General features: G+C 41.1%; 1 protein-coding gene across 1 annotated transcript in view; it reads right to left on the bottom strand.

Annotated features, from left to right (window-relative positions):
- Positions 1–24,777, bottom strand: part of LOC122549951 (dynein axonemal heavy chain 5) — a 366,961-nt gene that overhangs the window by 127,872 nt on the left and 214,312 nt on the right. Inside the window, exons 54-58 of the mRNA XM_043690232.2 lie at positions 23,731–23,973; positions 21,646–21,800; positions 18,370–19,034; positions 15,515–15,795; positions 6,522–6,737 (exon numbers count right to left, since the gene is read on the bottom strand). Coding sequence (XP_043546167.2) covers positions 6,522–6,737; positions 15,515–15,795; positions 18,370–19,034; positions 21,646–21,800; positions 23,731–23,973 — 1,560 coding nt within the window. The remainder of the gene's footprint in view (positions 1–6,521; positions 6,738–15,514; positions 15,796–18,369; positions 19,035–21,645; positions 21,801–23,730; positions 23,974–24,777) is intronic.

Here is a 24,777-nt window from a genome sequence, read left to right as displayed (position 1 = left end):
AGCAGGTGGTGAGGGAAAATGAATTGCACCTGGAACCTTTAGAAAATCTCCATTCAAATCAGAAAATTTGGAGGGTTACAATGAAATTGAGCAAATTAATTCCTAAGGAAAAGGTAAACAGTTAACTACCTTTATGTAGCTCCTGAGCAACTAATGAACTGACCCCATCCTTCCGGTGGGATGTCAGCAGAGTAGGGATTCTGAGCCTGGGGCTTCTCCACTCCATTTGCTTTTCTTTACACTTCTTTTTTTTCCTCCTCTCCCTTCTTGTTTCTTCATCTACTCACTTCCTGTGAGAAGTTCAGTCATGGCGACGGCATCAATGGTGACAACTGAGCCCAGCACGGACTGAAGTGGGCCCAGTGCGGACTCATGTGGGTGCAGTGCAGACTCCAGTGGGCCCAGTGCAGACTCGAGTTACTGGAAGAGCACAGCAGTTCAGGCAGCATCCGAGGAGTAGTAAAATCGATATTTCGGGCAAAAGCCCTTCATCAGGAATAAAGGCAGAGAGCCTGAAGGGTGGAGAGATAAGCTAGAGGAGGGTGGGGGTGGGGAGAAAGTAGCATAGAGTACAATAGGTGAGTGGGGGAGGGGATGAAGGTGATAGGTCAGGGAAGAGAGGGTGGAGTGGATAGGTGGAAAAGAAGATAGGCAGGTAGGACAAGTCCGGACAAGTCATGGGGACAGTGCTGAGCTGGAAGTTTGGAACTGGGGTGAGGTAGGGGAAGGGGAAATGAGGAAACTGTTGAAGTCCACATTGATGCCCTGGGGTTGAAGTTTTCCAACGCGGAAGATGAGGCGTTCTTCCTCCAGGCGTCTAGTGGTGAGGGAGCGGCGGTGAAGGAGGCCCAGGACCTCCATGTTCTCGGCAGAGTGGGAGGGGGAGTTGAAATGTTGGGTCGCAGGGCGGTGTGGTTGATTGGTGCTGGTGTCCCAGAGATGTTCCCTAAAGTGCTCTGCTAGGAGGCGTTCAGTCTCCCCAATGTAGAGGAGACCGCATCGGGAGCAACGGATACAATAAATGATATTGGTGGATGTGCAGGTAAAACTTTGATGGGTGTGGAAGGCTCCTTTAGGGCCTTGGATGGAGGTGAGGGAGGAGGTGTGGGCGCAGGTTTTGCAATTCCTGCGGTGGCAGGGGAAGGTGCCAGGATGGGAGGGTGGGTTGTAGCGGTGTGTGGACCTGACCAGGTAGTTACGGAGGGAACGGTCTTTGCAGAAGGTGGAAAGGGGTGGGGAGGGAAATATATCTCTGGTGGTGGGGTCGTTTTGGAGGTGGCGAAAATATCGGCGGATGATTTGGTTTACCCGAAGGTTGGTAGGGTGGAAGGTGAGCACCAGGGGCGTTCTGTCCTTGTTACGGTTGGAGGGGTGGGGTCTGAGGGCGGAGGTGCGGGATGTGGACGAGATGCATTGGAGGGCATCTTTAACCACGTGGGAAGGGAAATTGCGGTCTCTAAAGAAGGAGGCCATCTGGTGTGTTCAGATTCGAGTTAGCCCATTGCGGACTTGAGTGGGCTAGTATGGCCTCGAGTGGGCCCCAGCATGGACTGGAGTGGGTGCAGTGAGGACTTGAGTGGTCCCATTGCAGACTCCAGTAGGCGCAGTGCAGGCTCAAGTGGACCCAGCGCAGACACGAATGGGCCCAGCGTGGAATTGTGGCAGAAGATTCTCTAAGATGATGGCAGACGAGTTGGCAAAGGGGCAACCATGAGACCCAGAATCGGTATTGGTATCAGTGACATGGGCCCAGCAGCAAAAAATGGCACCTGAGGATTGGCAACTTCGACATTGGTTGGGTCTCACGCTGGCAGTGGCAGAGGTGCACCACAGCAATATCGACAAAAGTGGCTTCTGCGGTTGGCATTGGAATTGGAGATATTGGGCTTCAGCTGCAATTGGTATGCCTGAACTGGACTACGATGTGGGGGAGTTGGTGGGCCCAGAGCCCATTGTGGAGATACCGCCAATGTCGAACACAAGAAGAGAGAAAGATTACTCTTTTTTAAATTATATTTAAGTCTCATATCTAAATTTTGGTTTTATATCTTAATATCTTCTGTAAGTCAAAATGGTGTGGGGGCATGGTGGTATATTACACTTTTCACTAATTATTTGTTAAATACAAGTGACAATAAATCATTGAAATTGAAATTCAAACTACTTACCTCACAGACAAACAAGCGCCAACCCATACCTCTTACATGCCCTGACTTTGACCTGTCGCTCTCTTCCCTGTGCTGGACCAGACATAACCCCTTTCCCCAGCAGTGGACTGGGCTGGACTGGACACTCTCCTGTCAGACCCGACTTGACACTATTCCTTCTCCCCAACTTCAACTCAACCGAACTGCGCCCTGGGCAGACTTGATCAGCTATTCTAAACGCTGTGCCAATTTCTTTGTCAGTTTGCACCCTGACAACTTACCTACTTAGTATCACACCCCTTTCCTACCTGCCACCCTACCTACCTGACACATTACTACCCACCCAGCTGGCACCTTATATATCTGCCACCATATCCCTAATCATGTGGCAATCAACATCTACCCAGCACATTCCCAGCTGACATCCTACTTTTCCTATAAGCTGTTCGTTTTCTCATCGGGAGGCTCACTGATGATGTTATCCAGTATGGTGACAAAACGTCTGAAAATGAACCTTTCAGTGAGCGAACCTATATCTAGAACCTCAACGTGAGCTACAAATCTTCTCAAAACTCACGAATAATGATATCAATTGTGAAAAAAGAAATAACCACTTGAAGAAAAAAACAATTTGGTTCAAAATCACATTATTGTGTCAATAGCAAACTCTGGAAGGTATTAACACACATTTTAACCCCTCTTGACAACAACATTCAAATCTGCAATCAAATGTTCCAAACAGAAAATGATGCACCTCAAGCCCCTTTAACCTGAACTCCATCAGTTGCCTACTTTACATTTTTAATTCAATACTTCATCTTTCCTTCCTTCATAGAGTCATAGAGATGTACAGCATGAAAACAGACCCTTTGGTCCCGACCATGCCGACCAGATATCCCAACCCAATCTAGTCACACCTGCCAACACCCAGCCCATGTCCCTCAAAACCCTTCCAATTCATATACCCATCCAAATGCCTTTTAAATGTTGCAATTGTACCAGCCTCCACCACTTCCTCTGGCAGCACATTCCATACACATAACACCCTCTGTGTGAAAATGTTGCCCCTTAGGTCTCTTTTATATCTTTCCCATCTCACCCTAAACCTATGCCCTCTAGTTCTGGACTTCCCCACCCCAGGGAAAAGATTTTGTCTATTTATCCTATCCAAGCCCCTCAAAATTTTGTAAACCTGCATAAGGTCACCCTTCAGCCTCTGACACTCCAGGGAAAACAGCCCCAGCCTGTTCAGCCTCTCCCCATAGCTCAATTCCTCCAACCCTAGCAACATCCTTGTAAATCGTTTCTGAACCCTTTCAAGTTTCACATCATCTAACTGATGTCCTGTACAGCCGCAACATGAACTCCCAACTCCTGTACTCAGTACTCTGACCAAAAAAATGAAAGCATACCAAACGCCTTCTTCACGATCCTATCTACCTGCGACTCCACTTTCAAGGAACTATGAACCTGCATTCCAAGGTCTCTTTGTTCAGCAACACTCCCTAGGACCTTACCATTAAGTGTATAAGTCCTGCTAAGATTTGCTTTCCCAAAATGCAGCACCTCACATTTATCTGAATTAAACTCCATCTGCCACTTCTCGGCCCATTGGCCCATCTGATCAAGATCCTGTTGTAATCGAAGGTAACCTTCTTCACTGTCCCATTTTGGTGTCATCTGCAACCTTTCTAACTATACCTGTTATGCTCGTATCCAAATCATTTATGTAAATGACAAATAGTAGAGGACCCAGCACTGATTCTTGTGGCACTCCACTAGTCACAGGCCTCCAGTCTGAAAAACAACCCTCCACCACCACCCTCTGTCTTCTCCCTTTGAGCCAGTTCTGTACCCAAATGGCTAGTTCTTCCTGTATTCCGTGAGATCTAACCTTGCTAATCAGTCTCCCATGGGGAACTTTGTCGAATGCCTTACTGAAGTCCATAAAGATCACATCTACCACTCTGCCCTCATCAATCCTCTTTGTTACTTCTTCAAAAAACTCAATCAAATTTGTGAGACAAATCCATGTGACTATCCCTAATCAGTCCTTGCCTTTCCAAATACATGTACATCCTGTCCCTCAAGATTCCATCCAACAATTTGCCCACCACCGACATTAGGCTCACTGGTCTATAGTTCCCTGGCTTGTCCTTACCACCCTTCTTAAACAGTGGCACCACATTTGCCAACCACCAGTCTTCCGGCACCTCACCTGTGACTATCGATGATATAAATATCTCAGCAAGAGGCCCAGCAATCACTTCTCTAGCTTCCCACAGAGTTTTAGGGTACACCTGATCAGATCCTGGGGATTTATTCACCTTTATGGGTTTCAAGACATCCAGTACTTCCTCCTCTGTAATATGGACATTTTGAAGGTATCACCAACTATTTCGCTACTTTCTATCTCTTCCATATCCTTTTCCACAGTAAATACTGATGCAAAATATTCGTTTAGTATCTCCCCCATTTTCAGTGGCTCAACACAAAGGCTGCCTTGCTGATGTTTTTAATTGTCACAACGTACTTCCTATCGTGTTCATCATCGTGCCCCATTCCAACCATCATTAACTCCAATGTATTTCATTTCCATACCTTTCAAAATACTTTCCTTTTATTAAATTTAATCAATGGATGTCAATGTTGTTGGTATTCCAAATGTGACCAATGATGCAACTAACAGAGTCACCCATCAATGTCGCAAAGACAATAGACAATAGGTGCAGGAGTAGGCCATTCTGCCCTTCAAGCCAGCACATCCATTCATCATGATCATGGCTGATCATCCTCAATCAGTATCCTGTTCCTGCCTTATCCCCATAACCCTTGATTCCACTATCCTTAAGAGCTCTATCCAACTCTTTCTTGAAAGAGTTCATTCATTTATTTTCCCATACAGTCCACAGCACATTAGCTACACTGCTGACATAAATGGTCACCAGTTCAGGTTTGATGAATTCCTAGAGGTCCAAAACCAATGCATATGAAATCTGGACATGTAGTATGCAGTCACATGACATCAGATCACTGCAATTTGCAAATATTATTATCCAACAGTTTTTTAAATGTACTTACACATGTGGATGATCTAAAAAAAATGCAAAATTTTGATTGCATTTGAGACACATAAAAATAAATAAATTCCCAGCCCCTGAATGGCATGGGCCATGCCAAAAGGTTTGGCAGAATCACATGAGATGGCCAGTGAGAAGCAAAAATCCCATTTTCCAACCAAGTGTTGAATAGTGAGATGAAATTCTCACCAGTGAGTGACAAGTGGCCTACTTGCATGTATTAACATCCTGAGTATTACTTAATTTCATCTCATTGATATACAGTTTCCCATTCTCCCAGCACAGCACCAATCATTCTCTGTCCAACATGTCCGGGACAAATAAACAAACCATGCAGGATAGCTGTGACCTGCCAGCATTTCACTGGGTGCATTATGGGCTTTTAAAGAGGGACCAGAAATTCCTCGAAGTCCCAGCAGGAGGCAGTACTTTGGCTTGCAGGGAGTGGGAGAATACAATGGGAGGAGTGCCATAAAGACTGTTCTTAAGAAGCCGCATCAGAGTCACAAAAGTAACGTTTTATCTCACTCAACAGATATAGCCAGACCTGCTGAATTTCACCAGCATTTATACAAAATCATGAAAGGTTAGAACAGAGCAGATAGGGAGAAAGTGTTCCCATCAGTAGAAGAATCCCAGCCAAGCAGGAGCATATTTTTAAACATTGGCATAAGAAGCAGTGGAGACATGAGGAAAATCTTTTTCATGCAGCATGTATTTAGGATTTGGAATGAATTGTCTGAGAGTGGATGCAGATTCAATTCAGATAGTTTAGTGAAACTGAATTATTACCTGAAGCGAACGAATGCACAGGACAACAGGGAGAGAACCAGGGAGTGACACAAGGTCATTTTCTCCTTTGGACAGACAACAGAGACATACCTAGCTAGACATTCTAATATCTCCAGTAATAGTAGATTCTTATTTTGCTTGGTACATTCAGTAGATTATTTTTAGATGTGAGAAGTTTCAATTGACAACTTAATTTCCATCAACAGAGTAGTTGTTGAATGATGGGAAACAGTTGATTAGTTTCCCCATACATGCAATTAATTGGTAGAGGTTTGGAGATAATAGTGAATCCAGTTTTGGGGCATCTCTAGAGACCTTAGATTAGTCATAAGATACCTTTCAGTTCTGGATGCACCACTGTATAAAGGTTCTTCATTGTCAAAGGAGATTGACCAGAGTATAATAAATCAAGTTCCAAACTTTAACTAAATCGATTTAAATTCTGATAATTCACAACTGAAATCAGCTCACACAGACAAAAATGACAGGAATGGTTTATTACCTTTACAAATGTCAGCAACATGTTAAGAAATGATGAGTTGTTCATCAGCTTTGAAGCTTCACCCCATGAAGGTTTCACACAAGGTCGATCTGGATCAAGAGTCACAGAATCTACTTTTCTTTGGAAGAGAAGCAGCACACAGTCCATGATTCGCATGATCAAGTGAGGTGGTTTGCCTAACTTGCGCACTGTGGCAATATCAGCAGGTTTGATAGTCTGGAAATATTTTAAAGCAATGTACATTATTATTTCAGTTAAAGACTTCTAATCTTATTCATCAACAATGCAAACAATCACTAATAAAGATTCTGTTAAGTTACTGTTTAATATACTAGTTAAGTACACTAGTATATATCCAGCACACTAATGTTCCAAAACAGAAATTGCTCAAGAAATAATTCTGAAGAAGGATCACTGGACTTGAAATGTTAACTGTATTATCTTCAAACATGCTGCCAGACCTGCTATGTTTCTGCAGAAGTTACTGCTCTTGTTTCAGATTTCCACAGATCTTCATTTTATATTCTTATTGCAACACTGAAAAATGCACATTAATATAAATACATCACAGGGTAACCACTGACTTCATGGGAGAAAATGAGGACTGCAGATGCTGGAGATCAGAGTCAAAAATGTAGCTGTCCTGCTCCTCGGACACTGTCTTCACGCTTATGTGTTATGTAAGTGCACATGCTCTAAAACGCAGTCAATCTGTGGCAAAAATTAAAATTTATCGACATAGTTTCTTAAATTAACTTTGAATGTTGGTGTTCATGGATGTGGACCATTAGCTGTCTTCCTGTTTGTCCTCTGTAGTGTTTTGTGCAGTCCTTGCATGGGATTTTGTACACTACATTGGTTTTGCTCATGCTGGGTATAGGGTCCTTCGTCCTGGTGAGTTGTTGTCTGAGAGTGGCTGTTGGTTTGTGTACTGTTATGAGTCCTAGTGGTCGCAGTAATCTGGCTGTCAGTTCTGAAATGTTTTTGATGTATGGTAGTGTGGCTAGTCCTTTGGGTTGTGGCATGTCCTCATTCCATTGTCTTTCCCTTAGGCATCTGTAGATGATATTGCGGGGGTATCTGTTTTTGGCGAATACATTGTATAGGTGTTCTTCTCCCTCTTTTTGCAGTTCTGGTGTACTGCAGTGTGTTGTGGCCCTTTTGAACAGTGTCTTGATGCATCCATGAACACCACCTAGCCACGAAACGACAAGACCAGTTATCCTTAGTAGCCACACACTCAGATGACAAGCAACATGAGTTTGACTGGGACAACATTACTATTATAGGACAAGCCAAACAGAGAACAGCCAGGGAATTCCTAGAGGCCTGGCACTCATCCACAGATTCAATCAATAAGCACATCAACCTGGACCAATATACCGGCCACTGCAGTGGACAGCTGAAACTGACAACCAGAAGCGGCAGGTACAAATCACTATAAATGCTGGAGGAAACATCACAGAAGCGCTTCACAGGAGGCTCCCAAGCACTGAGGATGTCACCTAGACAGGGGACAAAACGTCTGCAACACAAATTCCCAGCTCGGCGAACAGAACCACAACAATGAGCACCCGAGCTACAAATCTTCTCACAAACTTTGAAAACAATTGTTTACAATTAGAACATGACATTAAAAGGTTGTAAAAAGACAGAAACTGATTTCTGGCACTTTTTCTCATCAACTATTATATATTTAAATATCGCTTTAAAAAAGCAAGACATTGAAGCTTTTTGTCTTTCACTCATCAGGACTGAAACATAACAAAAAGTCAATAATAGAAAGGCAGCAACAATTTATACAGTATGAGAAGAGACTGTTAATTGGTTGGCATGAAAATGCAACAGGAACTGTTAATCGTATTTCTTTGATGGCAATTCAATTTATCCATTAAGCTTCATTTGGCAAGAGTTTTGTCTGCAATGATCTGCTCCAGCCCATAGTCTTATATGAGACCTTCCATAAGATATATGTTGAATTGTCACAGTTCTCCCATCACATTAATGCATTTCTGGCTTGACAACAGCAATCTGGGAACAGGATAAGGGATGGTGATGTGTCCTGAGTGTAGCATATGGGAATGTACTGATTGTGACGTAATCCCAGACAACTCCATTGGCAATAACTGTCTGCAGCCTGTGCAACTTCACCTCAGAGTTATCGAGCTAATGTTTAAGCTGCAGGCATCACAAGTCATTGGGAAGTTAACAAGATGACCTTCACATCCCTGAGGATAAGCAGAACTTCAGAGTGGGTCAATGGTCAATGTCAGGTAGTTGTGACTGTGAGTCAGGCAGTTATAGGGGACCAACATATAGCGATGGAGAAGCCTTATCCCAACAGACAGGAGATGCTGGCAACTGTATGAATGCGGAGAAGCATAGTTGTGCAGGTGATCAAATTCATCATGGCACCACGGTGCAGGATGCCTTTCAATGCAAGGGCAGAAAGGAATAAGGTATTATAAAAGACAATATATATCAGGGAAACCTGACCCAGATCTAGAATTTAGGTGATAATCACAATTTCATGATGGATATGGAGGAATATTAGCACACATCCACTGTCAGTGTAAATACCTCTGTTGCTCAGGCTGTTATTTTTGTTGGAATGAGATAAAACTCACATACAGCAGGTATCTTTGACAGACAGCAACATCAGCCGTGTCTATGCAAACAAATTATGTTATGATTCAGTGGCAGATAGGTGCTGGAAGCAACTAGCTTCATGCAAACCCCTGCATGAGGATTTACTGTCACAGGAATCTCTTTCTGGCAATCTCAGAAGAAAAGAGTTTCATTGGCATCCCTGCTTCATTACCACAATAACCAATGGTATTTACAGAACACATTCAGCAGTTTAAAATACCTCCAAGCACTTCACAAGAGCATGTCAGATAAAAACTGACACCAAGCCAAAGAAGTTGAACACTAAGACAAAGATTCAAATGGCTGATCCAAGAGGCAGCCTTTAAGCAGCATCTTAAAGAAGAAGAGATAGGTATAACTATTTGTGACAGGATTCCAGTACTTAGCAACCAGACAGCTAAAGGCTCAGCTGTCAATTATGGAGAAAAGGAAGTTGGTGATACACAAGAGATCAAAACTTAAGTGTTGTAGAGCTTGAGAGAAATGCACAGATAGGGAAGTTACAGCAGTACAGGGTGCTGCTATCAAGGGATTTGGTGAAAAGAAAACAAGATGACATATAGATATGTCATCTCTTGGTGACAGATTTACAGACACCTGTAATCAAAGGGGCAGCTCATGCTGTGGAAGTAAAGGTCAGTATTTACACTACTGGATCTTCCATGCCTCCACTCCAGTGACAAAGTAAATTGATTTTTATCTTCACAAAAAGGGTAAGAGGTGCCTATTGCAACACCTTTCAGCTATTTGTTTACAGACTCCATTTCATTCTTCCATGTTGGTTTTGCTTTGATATTCATCCTAAAAAGGCTAAAACTTAATTCCTGACGCATCCTCATTTCAAAGTGGCCTTTCTCTCTTTAACTGGAGGTGCCAGCTCCTACTCCAAAACATTACAGGTAGTCATATTCTCTGTGTCTGGCACCAGCGGTGCAAAAACATATTTAAATTATATACCTGAGCTGCACTTGACGTTAGCAGAAAGCATAGCTCTCCATTTTCCCAGCATGTAGTGCAGCAGATGCAATGTGACCACTGTAGCAGTTACACAAATGATCACAATGTCAACTTCATAAAAATTACAAGTGTGAGAAAATTGACAGTTATTGAATAAAGGGTAAAAACAATGACTGCAGCTGCTGGAAACCAGATTCTGGATTAGTGGTGCTGGAAGAGCACAGCTGTTCAGGCAGCATCCGAGGAGCAGTAAAATCGACGTTTCGGGCAAAAGCCCTTCATCGGCCTGCTGTTATAACCAAGTAGTTTCAGAACAAGAAGACCAAAGCTGAAGGTTGAGAACTGAAATTTAAATAAATTATGGAACTAAAACAACACTGAATTATTTCCAACTGTTATGAGAAAATCAAAAGAAACAAGAGCAGGAAAAGGTTATTCAGTCCATCAAGCCTGCCCTACCGTTTTCTTTTCTATTTTATTGTTTATGAGATGTGGGAAAGTCTGCCTATATCTGTATTCACAAGCAGAATGTATTTTAAAGGATGCATTCTAAATGGCAGTACCCCTACCAATCAGAATCTACTTGCCAACCAATCAGCACTTTCTTCTCAGTATAAATGTTGGTTTTTCAAGCGAATTGCTATTCTTGTGAAATGTCCTGATGAGTGAAGATGAAATGGTTCAACAAAATGTGTTATTTTCAGGAGTACAAAATGGATTTTCAGCAAAAATCAGCTGCTAAGGAATAAATGAAGGTTTCACTGCATATAATTGTGCCATTAAGACACACTGTCTCTACTTAATAAAAGATCAAATGTTAGTTACATATTCATTAAAAATACTTTATTTTTATTATATAGGTGCCACAAATCCTTTGGGTGGGAATCAGGTGGCTTTTAGGAACGGTGGCTGAGGAGAAGGTTATATGTAAACAATGCCTAAATCCAATAGAACTGTCCACCTTGTCACAACTTGTCAATAAGGGAAGGGCTTTGTGTCACGGTAGTAATCAGGAGACCCAGGTGAATGATCTGTGAACAATGATTCAAATCCCACTGTAGCAGATGTTGAAATTTGTATTCAATAAAATATGTAATTAAAAATGCCAGCCTCATTGTAACCATTGTCAATTGTCATAACAGAAAACCCAATAGGTTCAATAGTGCCCTTTAGGGAGTGGAAACAGCTATCCTTACCTGGTTTGGTCTCCATGTAATTCAAGACCCACATTAATATAGTTGACTCTCATCTCTCCTCTGAAATGGCCCCAGGAAGTCACTTGGGGTCAAGAAATTCTGGTTAAGCCAGAGATATCCACATTTTATGAAGAAAGTGCTGACCTGTTACCAAGTACCAGCTATCAAAAAATGCCAAAACTTATATTTAGAGACTGAGATTGTTTATCTCAATCAAGTGTGTTCTATGATGTAGAAATTTTAAAAGTAGAATATATATCCTATGTGCATGTGTACTTGTGACCATTCAATGACTTGGTATTGTAGGTGACAAGGAAGGCAGTGGTAGGTAGAAATAGTCAGTAAGTTGGCATAGGAGAATGAGGGGTCATTTAGTTGCATGTGTTGACATGAGTGTGCCAAGAGAGTAATGAATGTGAGGTAATGTGAGGATGAGAGATATAAAATATTTCTTCCCTTTTGGATAGGCAGATATCCCTTTGGATCTGGATCCAGGATGCTTTTGGTGAAGTTAAGTCACTGTTTGGGAGAGGTAAAATACCTTTTGATGGAGATACTGCAGACTTTGGGGTTGTGAAAAGACATGTTTGTGCATAAGCAGTGCATAAACTCATTGAGGCTGAAAAGTTATCAAAAAACTGTCCAAACCATTCATATTTTTAAAAAAAGAAACAGTGCTAGCTATTTCAGAATGTTTATTTATTTAAAACAATTATAGGATTTGTACTATATGACTGATTTCCCAAGCTATAATTTTCACAATGGGGTATTTAGTGATGGACAGCTCCAATTGCTTATTGAATGGAAATGTTGACATACTTGACAATGGTTAAGTGTATTTTTTATTCACAGAAAGGGAAAACACTGCAGATGCTGAAAATACGAAATAAATACAGAGAATGTTGGAGAAACTCATCAGATTAGGCAGCATCTGTGGATAGAAACACAGTCAATGTTTCAAGTCTGATGTAGACTCTTCATCAGAACTGATGTAAGTCTTAGAGCAAAAGTCTTTGAAGCAAAATGTTTATTTTCAGAAGGAATTTGTTGAAGTAAATCAATATGCTGAATGTTTTGTAGCAATAAGAGTTTGATTTTTTCCCAATAGCGACATCATCAATAGATTATTAAGTTTATTTCCTGAGATAATGCCTCCTGATTAATATCCAAATTAGATAATACTTGAATTGACATGAATTGGGAAAGTCAACAGTGGTGAGTTGGGGATAAGAATTGGCACTGGAGTGACTATGTCTGTAACAAATCATATAGATGACCGGAGACATATTGGATATGAAGGACCATGGGAAATATGTAAGTTGGCAAAAGGGTATGAGCAGCCATGGGTTTGGGTACAGGGGTACAGGTTGTCATCAATGGTAAATGAAAGAAGTGAGGAAGTGAGAATAATAAGAATCTTTTACTATTTTAATTTAAAAATTGAACAAAGTGCTGAAGCACTGAGGCAGGTTTTCAGCTCAGCCTATGTCAAGAAGTGCCAACCTCTTAGGGTCTTACCCAGCCTGACTCCCAATCCACACCCTGGTCAGCCGCCGCTCTCTCACTCCCGCCACACACTCAGAGAATGGAAGTCAGAACTGTGGCCATCCATTAATAAAGATCAGGTTCACAGAACTAGAATTTCCCCTGACTTTGTGCACCTGACCTGGGACTGAAAACAGCCAGAGAGTTCACATCTCACAAATTAATTTTCTTACAGATTACATTGACTCATGTTAAGTCAGCTGAAAACTTTACTAGCTAGATCAATATGTTTTATGCAATGTTGTTTGACAAAATCTTATTGTACATGGTATAAGAACCTAACAATTAAGGCCAAAGAAGCATTTGACCCAAGTAATAAAGCTAAAGCTGAAAACCACAATAACATATACTTACCTAGCACTCTAATGTAATAAGATGTCCCAAGGTACTTCACAGGTGCATTATAAAATGCAATATGACACTAGGCATTTAAATCGATGTTAAGTCAGGTGACTAAGAGGTCAAAGAGGTAGGTTTTAAGAAATGCTTTAAAAGAGGAAAGCAAAGAGGCAGAGCAATGTTTGGAGGATATTCCAAACTCAGGTCATATGGAACTGAAGACACAGGAATCACAATGGGAAAATAAAAATTAAATTGAAATTAAAATTAAAGTTGAATGTAGATTTCTGTAAGGGATGCCAGAGAAGATTATAGAAAAATGGGTGAGTGAGCCACAGCAGGTTTTGAAAATAAGGATGAAAATGTTAAAACATAAAAATTGCTTTAGTGGGAGCCAGTGTAGGTCAATAAGCCACAGAGATGATCGGTGAACATGACTCAGTGTGAATTGGAAAATGGGCAGCAATGCTTTGGATGATGAAGGAATTACAAAGGGTATAATAGTGTGTGGAAATAGTCAAATCTAGAGATAACAAAGATAACAAAGCTCTTTAATAGAATTCTAGCAAGTGTCTTTCAACAGCAGATGAACAAAAGACAAAGTCAGTTGGAATATCATGTTGCGGCTGTACAAGACTTTGATGAGACCACTTTTGCAATTCTACGTACAATTCTGGTTGCCCTGCTATAGGAACAAGGTTCTTAAACTAGAAAGAGTACAGACAATTTGTACAAGGATGTGACAGGGATTGGAGGGTTTGAGTTATTAGAAGAGTCAAGATAGGCTGGCCCTGGAGGGTCAGGGACTGAGGGCTGACCTTATAGAAGTTCATAAAATCATGAGGGGCATGGAATAAGGTAACTAGGGTGGGGGAGTCTAAAACTATAAGGCATCAGTTTAAGGTGAGAGGGGTAAGATTTAAAAGGGGCCTAAGGGGCAACTTTTTCACACAGAGGGTATAGTGTATGTATGGAATGAGCTGCCAGAGGAACTGGTGGAGACAGCAAATAATTACAACACTTAGAAGACCTTTGGATGGATGCATGAATAAGAAAGGTTTAGAGGGGTATGGGCCAAATACCGGCAAATGGGACTAGTTCAGTTTAGGTCACCTGGTTGGCATGAATCAGTTGGACTGTTTCCGTGCTGTATGACTCTATGACTGTCTAATAGATGTCCCTGCTGATGATGCAAATAGATGGTTAAAAGCTCATCTTGGGATCAAACTTGATGCCAAAGCTTAGAACAGACTGCTCAATCTAAGATTATCTTCGCCATCGTCAAGAAGAGGGATGTAGGCAAATGCTGGAGCTCTGAGTTTGGAGCAAAAACAAAATGCAATGGTTTCAGTGTCCCAAGTATTTCATTTTCTGAACCTGTGACATATATTTATGAATATAACAAGATCAATAAAACTGTAGGAAAGTAGATGGTTATGAAAAATATACAATTCCAAATTTATTTAGCTGCATCTCTCCATTGCAATTTGTGTGCATTTCTATGCTGGAGAAATTGACAGGTTAGATGACAAAAAGTTGTTTCTCCTTGAGGGAGAGTCTAGGATCAGACAGCATCATCTCAGAATAAGGAAGAATTTGTTTTCTCAATGGATAGCGAACCTATAGAATTCCTAACCACAGAGGGTTGTTGAGGCTGGTCATTAAATACATTCGAGGCTGAGAGAGTCATTTTTAATCAGTAAGGGAATCAAGGGTAAGGGGCAAAGGCAGAAAAGTGGGGCTGAGGATTATCAAATCAGCCGTAATTTCATTGAATGGCAGAGCAGATGCAATGGGCTGAGTGGCCTAATTCTGGCTCTTTGTATTATGGTCTGTCAGTTGTACACAGTGTTTTATTAATAAATTGTCTCAAGAAAAGATTGCAGTTTTATTAAAATTCTGATAAGTTCAAGGAATTCCAGACAGCGAACAATGTAAATACTTTGTGCCATCTTTTAAGTTCTACAGGCATCAAATTGTTCCTCCCATCCCAAGCATGTACACCCATTGTAACAGGCTCTCAAAAAATACATGGTGTGCTCAGAGAAGTTCTTTAATAGAAGCCTGATAAATATGTGGTGCCAGAAAACGATTGCTTCCTTTCTTTCACCCTGAAGAGAAAATGTAAAGATCAACAACATCATCTTTTGTGGATATTAATAGAATAATTGAGAAGGAAGGATTGGAAAATAAATTCATGTTAACACATGCCTAATAGTTGACTACTTTAATGCTTGACCTTGCCAGTTCAGAATTAGTAAATCTGAATGCGCACAATGCACTGACATATATTGTTAGGATACAAACCTGCAAAGCTGCTTCTGCCTCTTCTAAAGCAGGCTTAGCTGCCTCCAATTTCGTCTCAGCTATTGCTTTGTCGGCTGCAATTTCATCTACAATTATCTGAGCCTTGTCTTTCACTTTTTGAACCTGCGTTTTAACTGTTTCGGCAGCCTGGGCCTTTAAAGTCACTTCCTCGAGAACTTCATCTGCTTTTTTTGAAGCAACTGCCAAGTCTTTTTCCTTAATCACAAGTTCTTTGGACAGCTCATTCACTGACACCTCGGCTTCCATTAGCTTTGCCAGACCTACATAAAAAAGGGACAACAGTTTAAGTGGAAACAAGTGCCAGTTTTCTTGAACTAAATTGACAATCTAATTCAGAACATTAAAAATCAATACATTTTAAGATCAATATTGCTATGGTGCATCTTAAGGCTTCAGGCAGCAGTATAATAGATTCCTTATAACAATACTATCACAGTTATGTTTTTTTTAAAGTAAAACAGAGTGATAAAGGAATCTATTTGTAACACTGCAAAGACATGGGTCCTATATTTGAACGACATGCACATATTTATGTTTCTCCACTGGTGAATTTAAAGATGGGATAACCTGCCGTGCCCAGTATGCAGCCTCTATGCTGTGTACCCACCCACGTCTGTTATGCCTGTAACTTTATGGGGCGGGGCGGAACAAGATATCACATGGTCCTCCCACCCTGGCTATGCTGAAGACCTTCAAGAGCAAATTAATGGCCACTTAAGAACCATATTGTGCCATAGCTAGTATTTTACACACGCCAGGGTGTGTGTGTGTGTGTGTGTGGGTGTGTGTTTTTCGGGGTGGTGGGGAGGTGGGGAGACACCCACATCAGACAGCAGCTTAAGCTGTGCAGACTGGTGTAGGGCAAGGGTGTGACCTTTACAGGCCTCGTGAGGCCAGTGAGACATCCCATCTCCAGATTGTCTGCCTTTACAGTTTAAGCCTCTATCTTACCACTTGAACAATGCTTTACACCCCACTGAGCCACCCCACCAAGACCCCTAATCCTATAACTAGCTGGGTGTTTCAGCATGGTGGGAGCTGGTGCAGTTCCTGCAATTGTCTTCTGGGACTAAAGAATTGCCAACCATCGGATTGTCTGTTAACGACATCCTCCCCAGTTTGAATGCAAAGCTTGGACCCAGTGTTAAATTACTGAGGCAGCACTTTGAATCGTGGGGAGGTTTCCCTGTCCTTGACAGTTTAGATGAAGTTGGGTCAGCTCTGCTGTCATGCTAACATTTCTGTCCTAGCCCAGCCACAATGCTCCAGCAAAGCCCAACAAGATTAGATCAGATTAGATTCCCTACAGTATGGAAACAGGCCCTTTAGCCCAACAAGTCCACATCAACCTTCTGAAGAGTAACCCACCCAGACCCATTCCCCTACCCTATATTTACCCATAACTAATGCACCTAATACTATGGGCAATTTAGCATGGCCAATTCACATAACCTGCGCAACTTTGAATTGTTGGAGAAAACCAGAGCACCCGGAGGAAAAACACGCAGTCGGGGGAGAATGTGCAAACTCCACACAGACAATCGTCTGAGGCGTGAATCATACCAGGATCCCTGGTACTGTGAAGCAGCAGTGCAAACCACTGAGCCACCATGCCGCCTGGAGGAACAGCACCTCATTTTCCACACAGGCACTTTACAGTCATCAGGACTCAACATTGAGTTCAACAACTTCAGACTATTTACACTGTCTTCAACTTCACTTACTGTCGTGTGCAAGTGCACTATAGTTCAAATGGAGTTGAGATTACAGAGCTGTGACAGAGATTACAATATGCTGCATGTCTCCTGTTGAATGCATGAAGATAGTAACTTGCTTTCCAGGACAATGGTTCAGTCACCAGAATTACAACAATACTGCCTCATGTTATGAATAAGCTTAAATCCTATATTCACCAGACTTCATGCCAAATTTGATATCCCAATCTGAGTCTGAGTAAAGATTGGGGTACAGACACACCCTGACCTCACATCTTTAATGTATTTTCTGAGCTGAAATGTCACCTTTTTTTATATATAAAACCTTTACTTATCTTGAGAATGTAACTTGAAAGAAATTCTGGGATTTACATATTAATGAACCAAAATCTGTAACCCATTCTAAAAGATGAAAGACTTAAAAACAATCAAGGTTTGTTAAGTATATCATTTTACTTGCATGATATTGTAATCTTTTGCAATAAATCCTGTGTCTTATGTCCTGCTTCACAACCACCTGAAGAAGGAGCAGCGGCCCGAAAGCTAGTGCTTCCAAATAAACCTGTTGTTCTATAACCCGGTGTTGTGTGATTTGTAACTTTGTCCATCCCAGTCCAACATCGGCTCCTCCACAACATAAAGTGAAGACTGAAAATACAGCCACTCATGAACTATATTGATGCTAAAAGATCGATTGGATGATTAGTTATCCCTTTGGGGTTGGCTTTAATTTTTATTTCTCTTGTTAACCATCACTGTGGCTAGAACCTTTCAGAGAATCCATCTTGTAGGTGTAATCCAACTGCACAAAGTGTTTGGTAGGCACCTGTACATTTATATAATCAGCAAATCTGGTGCATCCAATAATATCTGATAATGTAAAATGGTATCCTGTACATAGGGTCAAACTAACAAGAGATTAGCAAGCTTCCTTTATATATCCTAAAATTTAATTAGACTGAATCAACTCATGCTCCCCTTATCAGTTTTCATAATCAATAAAAATAACACAAGCAAGAAATCAAACTTCAGTGACACAGATAAATGGTAGGATTGACTATGTCTTGATAATTGCAGTACATTAATATTGGCACACTAATTAAATAGATAAGTCTGTACCTGTCTTCATTCGGTTTGACAGCATTTCCACATAAGCAAACTTCTCTGCATAGATAGTTTTGTAGCCTCCAATAAAAGATAAGTAAGACTTGGGAGTCACATAGGTCTGGCGCCTAAATCGTTCAAAGTATTCAACACATTTTTCTGCTACAGTATCCTGAAATGTTCCCATAGTATTCACAACACTCTGCTTTACTTGTGCTGTGCATTCTATCTTGTAAGGTGCTAAGAAATGTTGCGCAACTGCAATGAGAGCATCTTTGGGCCAACGCTGAAACCAGTCCATCGTGCAACCAGAGATCAGACCAGGAAATTTCATTGCACGAGTACGAAATTTCTCTCCAACAGGAGAAAAACAAAGAATCACATGCAAATTGCTACGCACACGTGAAAGGAAGTAATCGTAGAGATTTTCAACAGTTGGGGGCCGTCTTGGATACTCCTTTTTCATTACTGGAATTAAGTCTTGGGTAATTTCATCAATTTCATCTCGAGCAAAGAGGTTTGACACCTCGCCTGAGGCTAGAACATTGTTCATGTATTCCAAGAAGGCCTCATCTTTGATTTCATTATCTGTAAATATGAATGCCACACCCATTCCTTTTTGTCCAGCTGTACGATACAGAATCTTCAGATCATCCATAAGATTACTTGTATTGTAAGTTCTAAAACAGAAATAAGATATTTAATAATGTCAAGTTTACACTTACACCGCACTTGCTTGTAACAGCGGAAGGCACTGGATATGGTCGACACCTTGCGAGCTCCTACGTGCAGATCTAAGTTTCCTATTTGCTACAATCGTTCTACCTATTAGTTACTATCTATGCTACTTAACTATGTGAGCTGCCTGTACTGCTTGCAATTCAAAGCTTTTCACTGTGCCTCGGTACACACGACAATAAATTCAATTCAATTCACAGTAATTATCATTTCTTTACCGTAAAGATTGCTCCAAGCCATTTCATTAACAGACATATGGAAAACAGAAACCAAAAGACAGAGATGTTACAAATGGCAAATTAATGTTTGGTCAAAGTTTTATAGAATACTGAATAAAATGGAGATAGGTCCAAGGGTTTACAAAGGCAAGTGCATGGAGCAAAGCATTTATATAATCAAGAATGGACAGGTTTAGAATAGAAATGTACACAAGAGATAAGTGGTTCAGTGAAAAATAAATAAGCAGGTGGAAATAGATGTCACCATCAAACATGGCACATGTCTGATGAGTTAGGGCAACTGGAATATGACTTGTTTGATCTGTTCAAAGCTAACTGACAATTTATTTGTATAATAGATTGATCCATCAGGATGTAAGTAATGAATGCTTATTTGGTAATCTTTTCTAATCTTTAGCTGTACTTATTGCTCTGACTGCACTAATAATCTTATTTATTTTCCATGTAGAATTATGTGACCACAGCATCAATGAACTTTACTTGTTACTGTGGAGAGAAAGCAGATTGACAAGTAACATTTGTGGCATACAAGTGTCAGGTAATGACCATCCCCAACAAGAATCTAACCATCGCCCTTGGCATTCACTATATTCCCACTATCAACATCCTGGGTGTTAACATTGACCAGAAACTGGACTGAATGAACCATATAAATACAGCAGCTGTAAGTTAAAATCTGAGGCTATGAAACTGCAGTAAGTAACTCTCTTCCTGACTCCCCAAAACCTGTCCATTATCTATAAGGCACAAGGAGTGTGATGAAATATTCCCCACTTGCCTGGATGGGTGCAGCTCCTACAACACTCAGAAAGCCTAACACCATTCAGAACAAAGCAGCCTGCTTAATTTGCATCACATCCTCAAACACTCACTCCCTCCACCATCGGCACTCAATAACAGCAGTGTGTACTATCTACAAGACACACTGCAGAAATTCTCCAAATATCCTCAGACAGTACCATTCCAAACTCACAACCACTACCATATAGAGATATAGGGGAGCAGATACATTGGGAACATCATCATCTGAAAATCCCCCTCCAAGCCATTGACAGTTCCTATTTGGGAAAAAAAAATTACCATTCCTTCAGTATCCCTGGATTAAACTCCTGGAACTCAACACTTTGATGGCATAGTGGATCTATTTACACCAAGAGTTCTGCAGCAGTTCAAGAAGGAAGCGCACAATACCTTCGCAAGGGTAACTCAGGATGGGCAACAAATAGTGGCCCACTAGCAATTCCTACATCCTACAACCGAAAACCTTTGAAACATGAGATGATATTGAGCCTAGTTCAAAATAAATGCAACACATCCTCTAGCATACACACACCAGATGATACCTTCTTGAGGCCTTTGTCTGAAGGTAGGTCTGACCTTTAGTGCTGCAATCTTCACCAAAGCTAGGGAAAACAGTAGGTGCTGAGTCTGCCTCAACTGGAGCAGTGATCAAACCCCAATCTGTTGGCACCACTCTGATCCACAACTGCAGTTCACCTAACTGGAGCCCCAAGGAATCTCGTTTGCTGTTGTCACATAAACCTTGACATGCATGTCAAAGCCTGGAGCTACAGGCAGTGACAGTTGAGGCTCACAATTTCTTTTCGCCATATGACTGACCAGGATTCTTTCTCACTGTTAGCACCTAGCTTTAGCATATGTTGGAATTAATTGCAAGTTGACACTCAGCGTTTTTGACCTTGTCGTGAACCACCTTCCTTGGCCATCAGGTCCTGGAGTAAGACTTGACATTTGAGCTTTCAGCTCAGAGGGAGGCATGCTACCCAATGAAACACGTGACGTTTAGTACTACTGAGGCCAACAGTTAGACACATAAATTAATGGTCACAGGTAGAACCTAATCTTGCATCAACTCTGTTGTGAGTGAAGCGATACAAAGGAGGTAATTTTTTTTTATTCATTCATGGGATGTGGGCATCATTGGCTTGGCCTGCATTTACTGCCCATTCCTAATTGCCTAGAGGGCAGTTAAGAGTTAAACATATTGCTGTGGGTTTGGAGTCATATGTTGGCCCGACCAGGTAATGATGGCAGTTTTCCTCCCAAAAGGGCTGAGTGAACCAGGTGGGCTTTTCCTGACAATTCATGGTTATCATTAGACTCTTAATTCTATTTTTTTTAAAACTGAATTTAAATTCTACATCTGTCGTGGCGAGATTAGACTCCAGGTCCCCGAGACATCATCTGGGTCTCTGGATTTACAGTCCAACAATAATACCATTAAGCTACTGTATCTCCTTGCAAATGTGACAAAGCTAATGGATTAATAATAAATACTGCAAAACAGCTTTACCTTGTGAGTACAATCTGAAAGCTTTGATATCCTGCAATATATGAAGCCAGTCTAGTAAGGCTCTGTTTTCCAGATCCACCAACTCCTACCAGCAAGGCATTTCCTTGTGGAGTCCGAATGATACGGGATATCTTCATCAAATGTATCATGGCATCCTTATAGTGACAAAGAATTACATTTGCAAATTAGAACAAAATAAATATACAATGTGTCATCTAAATGAAAGCTTACCAGCTAAGCCCACCACCCACAAGTTCCCCTCCAAGCCATTCAACATCCTGCCTTGGAAATATATTGGTGCTGTTATTCCTTCACTGTCATTGGGTCAAAATCTGGAAATTCCCTCCCTAACAGCATTGTGGATCTACCTACAATATGTTGACTGCAGCAGTTCAAGAAGACAGTTCACAACCTCCTTCTCAAGGGCAAGTAGGGACGGACAATAAATGCTGGCCAGCCAGCAATGCCGGCATCCCATGAGAAAATTTTAAAAATCAGAATTTCAAATTTCTAATCCAGTTCATAGCCTGACATAACATTACCAGGTCTTGTTTGACAAATAGTGCATTCTTACAATATACTAGATTGGTACTTGAGCAAGGATAAATACCCTCAACATATAGTAAAAGGCATAAATGCTAAAAATGTTGGTGTGTGTTGGAAAATTACAGCAGGCACATTTGTCTCTGAAAATTGAAAAGTCAGCTTAGAATGTCTATTGTAGGGCCTTCATCATAAAGCTCATAAGTATAATAACCCATTTAATTTCAGCTTCATTAACTCCATGGTGAATGTGCCTTTAAGATTCACCAGTGGTCCAGTAATGGAACTGGCCAGTCAGTGTGAAAGGAAATGAAAGGACAAAAGAACATGTAATCCTCAGAGACATCACAGAAAATGTACCAGAAGCAATTGGGCTGCTTATCTGCTATCAGTTTAACAATTGCCTAGTCTGGATATTCTGGGAATGAATGGAAACCTATTCATTAAATCGGCAATTGCAAATATAAAATGCTTCCAAGAAAAGTTCTATTATTGATTCTTAATCTCTAGTCCTTTATGATATTAGACATTCCAGTTTACATTACTGGACCATATGGACAGTGAAAAAAATTGTTAATTTTATATTTACTGAATGTTGTAAAAATATAGTAAATAAACCACCAAGGGTTCTGCTGTGATTGCATAGGAGAAAGTAGGCACTGCACATGCTGGAGATCAGAGTCGAGATGGTGGTGCTGGAAAAGCACAGTAGGCCAGGCAGCATCCGAGAAGCAGGAGAATCGATGTTTCAGGCATAAGCCCTTCATCAGGAATGAGGCTTGTGGGCTGGAGGGGTGGGAGGGGAGGGGGCTAAGAGATAAATGGGAGGCGGGGTGAGGCTGGGGGGAAGGTAGCTGAGAAAGCGATAGTTAGATAAAGGCGGGAGAGAAGGCGATAGGTTGGAGAGGAGGGTCGAGCGGATAGGTGGGAAAAGTAATGGATAGGTCAAGAGGGCGGTGCCGAGTTGGAAGCTTGGGACGAGGATAAGATGGGGGGGGTGGGAATGAGGAAACTGGGGAAATCCACATTAATCCCATGTGGTTAGAACATAGAACATAGAACAATACAGCACAGAACAGGCCCTTCGGCCCACGATGTTGTGCCGAACATTTGTCCTAGCTTAAGCACCCATCCATGTACCTATCCAATTGCCACTTAAAGTTCGCCAATGATTCTGACTCTGCCACTCCCACAGGCAGCGCATTCCATGCCCCTACCACTCTCTGGGTAAAGAACCTACCCCTGACATCTCCCCTATACCTTCCACCCTTCACCTTAAATTTATGTCCCCTTGTAACACCCTGGGTCCAAAATGAACTCCCCTTCTGGTTTTTAACTTTCCAACAATGTTATTACAGTCTTTGTAAAATCAGAGCCCACAAACAGATGGAGTGAAGGAAATACATACCACCACTCCACACTTAAAGGGAAATAAATTAAATCACGATCTGCTTATAGATGAGTGATGAGCATAGGAAGAGACATTTATTTTAAAACACACAATAAGTCCATGACATGAGGAGATACACTATAAGCCAATACCTTGAAAAATACCAAATCCATCACTGCACCTCTGATGGCTTCATTATACTGCTCCATGCATATTTGAAGGCGCTCGGCCAACTGATCAAATGATGAAATTGGCTCATAAATTTTAGGAGCTTCTAGTTCCATGTCATCCGGCTCATCTCCTGTGGGCTCTGGAGCATCACGCAAGAAATCAACAAAGAACGCTTCTTGCTGAAAATTTGTTAAAATATCATCACCATGATCCTCTGAAGCAATCTATGTAGAAACAAACTATATTAGTAATGCCAATTTCATAAATGGGTGATAAATTACAATTTATAAGATTACAAGAAACCCCATGTATGAACCATAACTAGTCTGTAATTGAAGCAAATTTGACTTTAAGCCTCAGCTTTAAGCCATCAATAATGAGATAGCCTGGTTCAGCTCTTTGGTTGGAGAAGTTGATGAACTGACTTGCTTTTACATTTACACAGTATCCTATGGGAGGGGTTGGCAGCCAATGGTGTGATAAAGGTAGGGATTCAACTACAGCAACAGTCAGCCAGAGAATTTTTGCTAACCCTGAGTCCACAAATGTAACGACTGAACATTTTTATGCTACTTTCTGAGAGACCTTATGTGGTCTTTTTAAAGATTGCTGGTAGGATACACAATGCTGATGCTTCTAATCATTGCATATTTGGTCCATTTATACCTGAATTTACACCTAATATAGAATCAAATCCATGCAAAGTGCCTGCATGGGATTGGTGTAAATGTTGCCTATCACACCATGGAATTCAAATATCATTTATTGACTTTACATTAAGATGGCAATGAGTTGAATTTCCTTCAAGTGAGTTTGTGCTGGTTTTGATTTTGTCACAAACATTTCCCCTGTCATGTTGTGCACATTTTGGCTATATTGTAGAAACAGCATTGTGGTAATGCTGGTATATTACAGTTTTATTTTCTGGACCTTTTCAAATATGGCCCGACATCAGGTACAACCCTTGACTTAGTGTGAAAGAAAGCATTCACATAAAAAGTAGATTAGTGTAATGTAATGCAACAATG

This window comes from Chiloscyllium plagiosum, unplaced genomic scaffold, assembly GCF_037043375.1.
Source record: "Chiloscyllium plagiosum isolate Xiang-an unplaced genomic scaffold, Cpla_swu_hap1 HiC_scaffold_5, whole genome shotgun sequence".
In the NCBI taxonomy this organism is placed as follows: Eukaryota; Metazoa; Chordata; class Chondrichthyes; order Orectolobiformes; family Hemiscylliidae; genus Chiloscyllium; species Chiloscyllium plagiosum.
This window is presented reverse-complemented; position numbering and strand designations above follow the sequence as displayed.